Genomic DNA, 12,125 nt, shown 5'->3' on the forward strand with positions numbered 1-12,125 from the left:
ATTAAATATGTACAGTAGTAATGGTTAATCTCCATTAGGAATTTTGAACGCACACAAAATAAGTATTTCTCTTCTATCATGATTCATATCAAGATCAAGACTTAAAAACTCTTCTAACATGATTCATATCCAAGATCAAGACTTAAAAACCCTAGACAACTAAGTTAAGAAATAGAAGATAATTAATTATTTTTGTATTTTATATTTTATATAAGTGGACATACTCCTAAAGCGTGTACCATAATTAACTAGGTTTAAAGGAGCTACTGGTATGATTTCTGTTTTATTGACTTCCCAGTTATTGTGCTTCTACTATATGGAATCAATAATGTTGAGTTAATGCTTAGTCTATTTATTTAGCCTCCAAGTTGCTAGCTGAAGCGATTATCAAAACCAAAATGCAACCAAATTCTAACTATCTAGCAGCGTGACACCTACGGCACTTAACAATTTCTTTTGGTGAATAGGCACTTTCCAAATATGATGCATGTTAGGTAAGAACTTCGATTTTTTTGCGCCCGTTAATATATTTTCAACGTATTCTAATTATATGGAGAACTAGGTATATAACTTGAAAATCATGTTCGGTAATAGCAACTAGTCGGCGAAAAAATTAAGGAGGCTTGCGGGAGAAGCAAAGAGGTCAAATGCTTTTGATTTTAATTTCTGGTTTCTTTCCTTAGATGTTTTATAAGAAGTTAAATGCCACATCTCTTTAGTTATAGATGATTTATGTGAAAATTTGAGTAATTTGCATGAAATCTCAAGCTTATACTTTATTTGAGCAAAAAATTTGAGTAATTTGTATAAGATCTTAAGTTCATATTTTATTATTGTTAATTGTAAAAAAAAAAATGTCATATCTCTCCAAATGATTTATAAGAAAGATGAAAATAACTAAGAAAAATAAATCAATTATTAAAAACATGTTGTAATTATTCTATCTATTTCCAAACTTTGTTTATATATATATATATATATATATATATATATATATTAATATATATTTAATTTATTTATATGAATTTAATGGTAATGTACCGATAATTTAAAAAAAAAATTTACTTTGTGATTCAATCTCAATTCACTATAAATGATAAATATGTTAATTTTTATAATAAACACCTTAAAGCTTAAAAGTCATACGAACCATGATTTATGATTAATTAGTTGTAAAAAAAATTACATCAAAAGTGTATGACCATTAAATTATATTTATATACATTTAGACTTTTTTTTTTAATATTACTTATTATTTATTATTTATATTATTTCTCCATTACAAAGTAATATTAATGTTTCACTAATACTAGTCTTAATTACTCAATTACATATTAATGTATAATTGAAAAATATTACATAAAGATACATTGAAATCATGAAAAAATCAAGTCTTGAAACAAAACTAAAATGTTAAAAGAATTAAAAGTTTTTGTGTTACAAAAAATTTATATTAGAATAAGACTTGACTAAAATTAATCACTAACCTTTTTGAGGATTTTAAGTGAGATAACGAATTGTCTATCCATCTCTAACACAAGTCTGTAATTTGCATAAAATAACATAAAATACGAAAAAAGTTTATTTGACAAGAAATGTTACATATAGTGACATACAAAAAAGTGTCACTATGAGTACAATATATGTAGGTACATGTCTATTTGACATATACACTAGTGCAAAAAAGGGTATTTACGTCACCCAATTTACGTCGCAAACCACAAACACCGACGTTGTAAAAATGTGGTGGCAGTTTCGTAAATAAGTGGAGACTAATTTACGTCGGACCTCTCGTAGACCGACGTAAATTAGGTAATTTACGTCTGGTACCTCTATTCCGACGTAAATTTACGTCGGTTCCCTTTAGTCTGACGTAAATTTACGTCGGTCCCACCCACGTCCGACGTAAATTTAAGTCGGAGTCCACCAAGGCCGACGTAAATTTACGTCGGCGAAGCCTTATCCGACGTAATAGTTCTCCTATATTGCCCCCAAAGTCTCATTTTCATTCCCGCGCTCACAGTTTATACGAAATCCTCTGAATTACTTGAGTCTCCCTCTGCGTTTACGGCTACATTCAACGTATCCAAGTTTGTAAGTGTCAGCACGTTGGTCGTTTGAGGTTAGTTTGTTGTCCCCGTAATTTATTTGTTTTTTTTTGCTATTTGTTCCTCTGGAACGGCCCGTTCTGCAAGGAGAACGGGCCGTTCTCCTTGCAGAACGGGCCGTTCTGCAAGCAGTACGGGTCGTACTGCATGGAGAACGGCCCGTTCTGCTGGAATTTTTGTTGTTGTAATTTGTTGATCTGGAACGTCCCGTTCTAGTTTCAGTACGGGCCGTTCCAGATGCATTAAAGAAGAGACTTTTTTAGGCATTGACCTTTTGTTTACCATCGATTTTTTAGGGTTGTAGTTTAGGTTAAAAAAATTATGAATAATTGAGTCAATAGTTAATTTGTGTTAATATATAGATAATGAATCGAAGTTGGATGAATATGACTCAAGAAGACATATATACATGGCTCCATACATTGACGGGTTAGTTTTTTAATTGATTTTTTAATCATGGTAATTTTTTAACTGATTTGTTTGTCATACAATGTAGGTCTCATTGGCAGTTAATGGTAATCATTCCTAAGGAATATACCGTGGTGTGGTTTTGTTCACTTCATCGAAAACCAAGCCAGGAAATTAAAAGCCAATTACATGGGTAACTAAATTTTTTCATTATGTTTTAACACTGTAATTATATATATTGGCTAACATTTATTTTTATTTCAATTAATTAGAATCGTGTCTGGAGCTAATATATTAAGTGGAAGAGCCAGATCATCAAAGTCATTGCATTTCATATACCCTAAGGTTAGCAAATTAATTCATACAGTCAATAATATTTAAATTTATTGACTTTGGAATTAATAGTTATTTGTTTCTCATTTTAGTGTAATAAGCAACAAGACTCGTTTGAATGTGGCTATTACATCATGTATTGGATGAAAGCCATAGTTTCTGCGGGTATTATTGATTCTTGGGCGCAGGTAATTCATATCAAAATTTATTTAACTATATTTACCTTTAGAATAATTAACATTGCATATTAATGACACTTAAATTACCCTTTCAGGTCTTTCAAGATCCATCTCCATTGCCCGAAGATGAGATGCTCAAGATAAGAGAACAATGGGCAACTTTTTTTCTAAGTTTAGTTAGTTAGATATTATGTTTATAGTTTGATAGTTAGTTATTTAGATAGCATTGACAAACATGTTTTATAGCTTTTTTAGGATAATAGGATTTACATTGTCATAATTTATGTTTTTTAAGATTTATATATTATTTTCTTTTTGTCATTCAATTTTGAAATACAATTTGAATTTCTATTCTGGACTGCCTGGTTTAGATTTGGTATTCTGGATTATATTTATATGCAGGTGTTGGGTATATCAATTTACAAACGTTTTTAAAAAAAAAAACTGCCACAATTTACGTCGGACATGGCGTTGTCCGACGTAAATTTACGTCGGGCCTTGCAATGACCGACGTAAATTTACGTCAGACGTTGTCCGACGTAAATTTGTGGCATGATTTTGACCCTTTTTACGTCGGTCAGAAAAATTTCCCGACGTAAATTTACGTCGTCTTCCAGTGGCGACGTAAATTTACGACTCCCGTATTAACGTCGGACCCTTTTCCGACGTAAAAGGGTCAAAATACACGACGTAAAACACCTTTTGTGTACTAGTGATAATTATACACAATTTTAGTGTTGATTTTTAATGAGATTTAACAACATATTTTATGTGTCACTATAGCCTATACTCACACTTTTTAATAATATACCAACATATATTGTAGTTATTGTATGGGTAAAAGTAATTTTTAGTGACATGTATAGTGTCATTATAAGATGTGTGTGTCACTATATGACAATTTTCTTGTAGTGTCCTAGCTATAATAGGAGTAGAGGGTTAATAGCTTGTGTCACCCTCACAATGCTAAAAGAATAAAATGTTTTGAAATAAAGGGAGTAATATGTGTGTGTGTTTTATTAGTTTCAAACAACACATTGAATCAACAAAAGTTTTTTTTTTTATTTATTGCTCCATAGAAGTCTAGATATGGCAAGCTTTCTTGTAGGATTAATAGCATTGATCCTTTTGATGGTAATGTAAGATTATTATGTTTCACGTGAGAGGTATGTGATGTATTAAGAGACTAATGAATAAATAATTAAATTATTAAGGACTAAATTGTAAATGAACTTAATGAAGTAATTTCTAAAAATAATTATTTGATGGGAATAACAATTTTAAGAGGTTACAAATACTCATTAATGTGAAACAAGGTCTCATTCTTGATAGAAAAATATTCTTTCAAATCCTAGTCGTCACAAAAGATAGAGAAAGTAGAAGAAAGAGTCAAAAAAAGTGAAATCTTGATTTCTCTCTTCTCTCAAGAAGATCAATGCACTCTAAAGTCAAAGGAGATTCTCATTATAGAGAAAGGTATGCACTATTTTTTTGTTATGTAAGAATCATAAATTTAAAAGATCTTTTAATTCTCAATAATTGATAATCTTAAAAAATTTGAGGTTATATGTAGTATCAGAGCATGTGTTATTAAATTGTATAATTCTCCATAAATGATAATTTTTTTTCTAATTATGTATAAATCCTAATTATGAAAGTTAGGGATTTTGTTATTTTTCCGTTGCATGTACCATATACATTTTAATGAAATATTTTTGTGATTATCGATCAAGGAATTAAAGTTTTAATCTCTAACTGACTTTTAGAATCGATATTAAAAGGTCAGTTCATTGAAGTCGTGCATGCTTCATATGAATCAAATTTCTTTTTTTTTCTTTTATGCTTTGCGATCATGATTACTATAGCTTTTATTATAGTTTTGTATCCTAATTTGCATTGCATATTGTGAGCCTCTTTACGTGATCCATATATCAAAGGAAGGTTTTAAAACCATATAAATTGTTGTGAAAAAAACTAATATGGTATTATTGCTTTTGCCATCAAAGAATGCATGAAACTTGTTGTCACTCGTATAGTATATGGAATTGATATTAAAGTTTTTGTTTCAATTGCAATATATGTACCATTATTCATGATGTATGATTTTGGAATTAAGTGTTTGTTGTTAGTAATTAAAGTGACCAAATCACTAAATTCTCATGTAGTGTCTGTTCCAATTTTTAATGGGCTCAACTTCTTTGACTGGAATGAGCATGTTCAATTTCATTTCAGTTTCTTAGATCTAGACCTTGTTATATTGGAAGAGAAACCTACTACTATTACTGACTCTAGTAACGACAAAGAGAAAACCTATTATAAAGCTTGGGAAAAATCTAACAAACTTAGTCTAATGTTTATAAGAATGACTATCACATATAGTATTAAGACAACTCTCCCCAAAACTGAAAGTGCTAAATAATTTATGGGATTTGTGGGAGAGTGTTCTCAAGCAGCTGATAAGTCTCATGTTGAGACACTAATGAGTACACTAACCACTATGAAGTTTGATGGTTCACATACTATGCATGATCATGTCATTGAGATGACAAATATTGTAATAAGAGTTAAGTCCTTAGGAATGATTGTGAATGAGAACCTCTTTGTACAATTTATTCTTAGTTCATTACTGATTGAGTATGACCTATTTCAAATGAGTTATAATACCATGAAAGATAAATGAAATGTGTATGAATTGCATAGTATGTTGGTTTAAGAGGAAACAAGACATAAGAATCAAGGAAGTCAATCAATTTGTTATGTAAGACACCAAGGGAATCAATGAGTTGGAAAGAAATTTGCAAAGAAACATGATAAGGGTGAAGGGCATCTATGCAAATAAATAAATAAAAATCAAAGGGTAATAATTGCTATTTCTACGGGAAATCTAGACACTCATAGAAGAATTGCCCAAAATGTAAGGCTTGATTCGAAAAGAAAGATAAGCTTAATGCTTATGTATGTCTTGAAGCAAAATTGACTGAAGTTTCCCATAATACATGGTGGATTGATTCAGGATGTATGACTCATGTTTCTAATATGATCCATTGATTCATTACAATCCAAACCATAAGCCCAAATGAAAAGTTTGTCTTCATGGGAAATAGAGTGAAAGCTCTAGTGGAAGCAGCCGAGACTTATTGTTTAATCCTTAATATTGTACATCATTTAGATTTGTTGGAAACTTTTTATGTACAAAGTTTATCTAGGAATTTAGTTTTATTATTTAAACTTGATATTATTTGATACTCTTTTAATTTTGGTAATGGATGTTTCAATTTATTTAAGCATAATCATCTCATTGGTACTAGTATTCTTTGTGATGGTTTATATAAATTAAACTTAGATGATTTGTATGCTAAAACCCTCTTAAATCTACATCATAATATTGGTATTAAACGTAGTTTAGAAAATGAATGTTTTATTTTCTTGTGGCATAAATGTTTTTTCTAAAGAAAGAATGCAAAGATTAATAAAGAATGAAATTCTTTAAAATATATATTTTGCGGATCTAAATATTTGTGTAGATTATATTAAAGGAAAACAAACAAAACTCACAAAGAAAGGTGCTACAAGAAGCACTCAACTTCTTAAAATTGATATATGGACACCTTTTGATGTTAATTCTTTCAGAAAGGAAAAGTACCTCATTACTTTTATTACTATTCACAATATGGTTATGTCTATCTACTACAAGAGAAATCTCAAGTAATGGAGCCTTGAAAGTTTATTTGGATGAAGTAGAAAAACAATTAGACAGAAAGGTGAAAGTTGCCAAATCTAATAGAGGTTATGGAAGATATGATGAATTTGGGCAATGTTTACATGGACCAACCAATGAGGCTCTTGGTTGAAGGAAAGGAACACATGGTGTCCAAATTATAGAAATCAATATATGAACTTAAGCAAGCTTCTCGCCAATGGTATTTGAAGTTTAATGATATCATTGTTTCATTTAGATTTAAGGAAAACATTGTTGATCAGTGTATATACTAAAGGTCAATGGGAGTAAAGTTATTTTTCTGATTCTATATGTTGACAATGTCTTGCTTACAACTAATGATCTTGGTCTTCTTCATGAGACTAAGAATGTTTTCTCTAGTAACTTTGAAATGAAAGATATAGGTGAAGCAAGTTATGTGATAGAAATAAAAATATTTCGAGATAGATCACAAGGACTGTTAGACTTGTCTTAGAAAGCATATATTAATAAAGCACTAGAGAGATTTAGGATGGAAAAGTGTTCAGTATCACTTGTTCCAATTCAACAAGGAGGCAAGTTTAATCTCGTTCAATGTCCTAAAAATGACTTGGAAAGAAAACAAATGGAAGCAATTTCATATACATAAGTTGCTAGGAGTATTATGTATGCTCATATATGTAAAAATATGAGCATTATTGTTAATGATGACTGTTGAGTATTATGGTTATTTTGTATTAAATGATTGACACTTTGAATTCATTAGTGATGTTTATGATTATCTATTCTCTATGGTTGCATGCATATTTGTGTTAGAGTAATGTGAATAGGTATTATCTTAAATAAAGACATTATGTTTGATCAATTATGTGCTCATTATTGGTCATATTAAGGAGAAGACTAGTTTGTAGTACATGGAAGGGATTATGTCAATTAAAGTGATGTACAACCGTCATGACTCAAATTAGTTCATATTCTCAATTATGCAATTATGATGAACCCAATGTATAAAAATGATTTAGTCGTTTTAACACATATTATGTTAGTTTAATTAATTAATTTATTTGTCCATTATGTGAAATGTCACATGAGCCAAAAGGAAGAGTATAAGCTTATTATGTTTCATGTGAGAGGCATGTGATGTATTAAGGGGCTAATGAATAAATAATTAAGAATTAAATTGTAAATGTGCTTAATGAAACTATTTTTGAGAATAATTATTATTTGATGGGAATAATAATTTTAAAAGGTTATAAATACTCATTAACGTGAAATAATATCTCCTCCTTGATAGAAAATTATTCTCTCAAACCTTATCAATTGCAAAAGATAGAGAGACTATAAGGAATAAACAAAAGAAGTGAAATCTTGATTTCTCTCCTTTCAAGAAGATGAACATACTTTAAGATCAAAAGAGATTTCTATTATAAAGAAATGTATACTTTATTCTTTTATTATACAAGAATCATGGATTTTAAAGATTATTTTAATTCTCTATAATTGATAGTTGTAAAAAATTAGAACTTAGAAGTAATACTTTGTATAAGTAGCTAAAAGAAGTTAAAGGTATATAGGAGGAAAATTCTACCAACGAGCAATGCTAGGGTACCTATTTATATGTATGGAGGAGCATTGTGAGTGATACATTTAATTTTATTTTATTTAAAAAGTGTTTTTTTTTATTAGAGAATGACTTTTTTAATCATAATGAAATAGTGAATGTTAGTATACTCTTAAATCTTAATGTCCCGAACTAAGTGGTTGGTAAAAACCTAAATTGAACAAGGTTGTGAATCTCCCTCACCATGAAATGATTGCTCAAATGTCATCATTGTGTATGAAGGGCAATCAAAAATGTTGGTGAATACTTAAAATCATTTATGAGAAGTGTCATTGTTTTATCGTGATGAAATCACAAGGCGAATTCCCATGCATGGCATCATGATTGTGATATGGTCTTTCATTCCGTGGTAGATCTAAGAACTTAAAGTTAATGGTGACAAATTATTTTTGAAAAATAAAAAATAATAATAATTATTATAAAAAATGCATATACATATTCATAAGTTTTTTTTTATATTTTAAAGTGAGGGGTCCATGTGCACCCTCACCTCACTATAACCTAGTTTCGATGGTGGTTGCGTTTGTAATCGGGATTATTTAAAGGTGTTTTTTTACACATTCAATAAAAAATTATATTTTGTAAAATTACTATACTTTTCATCTATTTTCTTATTCTTTATTTTATAATAAGTGTTGTTCTATTTTTTTACACAAATAAAAAAAATCTAATAAATAAATGAAAGACAATAATTTTATAAAAAAAATTAACCTTATTATTAATCATTGGTAGAAATGATGCAACACAATTATATATTTTCAAAAATATATTATTAAGAATATAAATGATAAAAATAATTAATATTACATTATAAAACTAACAAACACTTATTTATTTTTCTTACACGACATTTAATTTGAAACGAAAAAAGTACTAGCTTTTTTTTTTTGTTTGCATAAAAAAAATCTAAGAAAATAGAGAAAATATTTAATACCATAATAAAAATAAATAAATAAATAAATTACCTAAAATGGAATAGCATTAATTCATTTTTTTAATTAAGGAAAATTATTTTTTTTCTCCTTATATTCAACACCGGAGGAAGGAACTACTCTCAAATTTGTAACTCTTTGAAATTATAGAAGTTAAAGAATAATTTACAAATATGAAGATAAATATTTAATATCCACCAAAACAAAGATAAATATTTAATTTTCCTAAAATTTTATGCCTAGCTTTTTTTGTTGACGATCTTTCAGACTTTCACCTTTGCTTTCAAATCTGAAAAAATCCCCTGGTGTGAGAGAAACTCCACGTGTCCACCAATTAATAATTTTTTTTAAAATGAAGATCATATATAGCAGTAGTACATGTAGAATAATTTTTTTAACGGAGAAAAACTACATTTACATCCGCACATAGTACACGTCCAAGAACAACACATAATAAATCATATTTGTTCGGACTATTTGAAGATATGATAGGTAAAACAATTTTATACTTATTCAAGGTTTGTAAGGAATTTGCAATGTACTTGCTTTTTGTGCACGCATGATACATGAGTCCTCTCTCCTTCTCCTTTAATTATGTGCGTTTATTTGTATTAAAATTTAATATTAAATACATTCTTATTTACTTGGTTTACGAATAAGATTAAATTTTTTGTTTTTTATATAACTACCACTAACTAAATAATAGCAGACTGAAAAAGAAAAATTTTCTGATAAACCTACAATTTAATTTTGATTTTATAATTAGGGGAATTTTGGTTATATAAAAGAGAACGTAGTTTTATTTTTTATATGGTAAATAAGGAAATTTGCAAATAGCTTCCATCTGTCTCCGTAACGTGATATTACATCCAATCTTACATCTTGGATACATTTTGCAATCAGAATTTAATAGAAGCAGCAATCATTCAGGATTAGAGAGTTGCACATCACAACCAAATAATTATCCATTATCACTCACGGCTTCCCTTCCCATGAATCTATTTCAGGGACCCATATTTTTGTTTCCCATGTAATTCTGGCCTTTCAAGCTTACCTAATTTGCCAAATAGGGTGACACAAATCCGCAAAATAATCTCACTTCACCCTCCAAGAAGAAGATATTTACAAATAACCCCGGCTTATTAGTTATTAAGCCTAAAGAAATGACAAATGTTACCAAGTGTTCATTATATAATTAAAAAAAAAAAAAATTTATAATTAATCTCTTAAGACACCTGTTAGTGTAATTTGTTATTTTGAAAAGGTGATTTGGAGAAGGGAGGAAGCAATAAATGGAAAAAGGTAATTGGATTGGGGCAGCAACAGCAAGGTTTGCATGTTCCTTGTGGCTCTTTGGGTGTTCCCAATCACACTTTGTTAATTTTGGGCGCTGAATAATTAATGTGAGTGTGGTAATGCATTTTGACATTTCAGCTGGCACACACAAGTCATATTTTTTGATGCACACAAAAAAGAAAAATGAAAAATTATGGGTTGTGTGTGTCTTTTGGTGGAGGAATGGTTGTGACCTACTCCTTTTAAGTAGGGAATTCCCCAAAAAAGAGTTTAGTGAGAGAGAGAAGAAAAAGAAGGAAGGAAGAGTAGTAGTAGTTGTTGGTGATGAGTGATGATGGAAAGACAGAAATGCAAGCTCTGTTCAAGGTCCTTCAGCAATGGCAGAGCCCTCGGTGGGCACATGAAGGCTCACCTCGCCGACACTAGTTCCTCCTCTTACTCCTCTGACTCCGACGCCTTGAGGGAGAACCCCAAGAAAAGCTTCAACTCTCCGTTTGCCTCTCTTGTCCAAGACAGAGAGAGCGAGAGCGAATCAAAGAACCCCACTCGCCAACGATCCAACCGCTCCTCCGAGGAACATGTCGCCATGTGCCTCATCATGCTCTCCAGAGACACGTGGCATGCGCCTCCTCCTAACACCTCCCGCACCGGATCAAACCACCTCTGCCTCCGCTGCAACAAACCCTTCCGCTCCTCTCGCGCCTTGGCCTCTCACTCAACCATTTGCAAAAACACTCATCACCAAACTCATACTAAGCTTTTTCAATGCCCCTTTTGTTACAAGCTCTTTGCCTCCGGTCAAGCCCTTGGTGGCCACAAGAGATCTCACCTTATTCCATCTTCAACTCATTCCGTTAAGTTGAAACAGAGCTTCATAGATCTCAACTTGCCCGCGCCGCCTGAAGAAGACAACCTTAGCCTTCTCTCTCATGCCTAGTTCCATCCCCATATTTTAATTTTTAATCTTTCCTTCTCTTTTTCCTTTTTTTTATAAAACTAGGTGCGGATATTTCATCTTGTTTATTCATAGTTCAGATGTTTTTTATTCTACAATGGTAGTTTGTTCCTTCATTTTTCACTTTCACTTCCCATAGAGTTACACGATGAATTGCTAGTGTTAGATACAGGTGAATTTCAGTCTTAAAAGGTAGTTTCAATGCGAATTCGGGGTATGGCAGGTTGTGGACCAATAACTCTGCCCTCTCAAGTACTAAAGCGACTCTGCGATTCTGTTTTAATGTTTTCCTTCTGTTCCACCCCTCTCTAGCTTGCACTTTTCGTTACAATGAATAAATAAATCGCTTTTTCTTGCTTCTATTCAGGTCTTGGCGTCAAGCATGAAAACAATGATTCCCAAGACCCAGTCAGAATACAACTATACAATTCATTTCTTTTCTGTGTTATGATGCTCAATGAGTTTCAGAGATTAACATTAACTAGTAGTATGATTTTAAAAGCCCTTCACAAATTATGAATAAGCTTATTATTGTTTTGTTGGTTAGGGATAGACATAGTTTTTTTTTTTTTTTATTAACGCAGACTTTATCTTTC

At 30.6% G+C, this 12,125-nt stretch overlaps 2 protein-coding genes across 2 annotated transcripts; both read left to right on the forward strand.

Annotated features, from left to right (window-relative positions):
• Positions 1–1,395: 1,395 nt before the first annotated feature.
• LOC145957768 (uncharacterized) lies at positions 1,396–3,524 on the forward strand. The gene is made up of 4 exons (XM_083074170.1): positions 1,396–2,709; positions 2,789–2,861; positions 2,942–3,037; positions 3,124–3,524. Exons 1-4 carry the CDS (start codon positions 2,621–2,623, stop codon positions 3,211–3,213), a joined length of 348 nt encoding a protein of 115 aa, XP_082930296.1. The 5' UTR covers positions 1,396–2,620; the 3' UTR covers positions 3,214–3,524.
• Positions 3,525–10,555: 7,031 nt separating this feature from the next.
• On the forward strand, positions 10,556–11,658 carry LOC109808923 (zinc finger protein ZAT9). The gene has a single exon (XM_020372118.3). It carries the CDS (start codon positions 10,906–10,908, stop codon positions 11,509–11,511), a length of 606 nt encoding a protein of 201 aa, XP_020227707.1. The 5' UTR covers positions 10,556–10,905; the 3' UTR covers positions 11,512–11,658.
• The last annotated feature ends 467 nt before the right edge of the window (positions 11,659–12,125 follow it).

This window comes from Cajanus cajan, chromosome 5 (assembly GCF_000230855.2).
Source record: "Cajanus cajan strain Asha chromosome 5, NIPB_CcT2T_4, whole genome shotgun sequence".
NCBI lineage: Eukaryota > Viridiplantae > Streptophyta > Magnoliopsida > Fabales > Fabaceae > Cajanus > Cajanus cajan.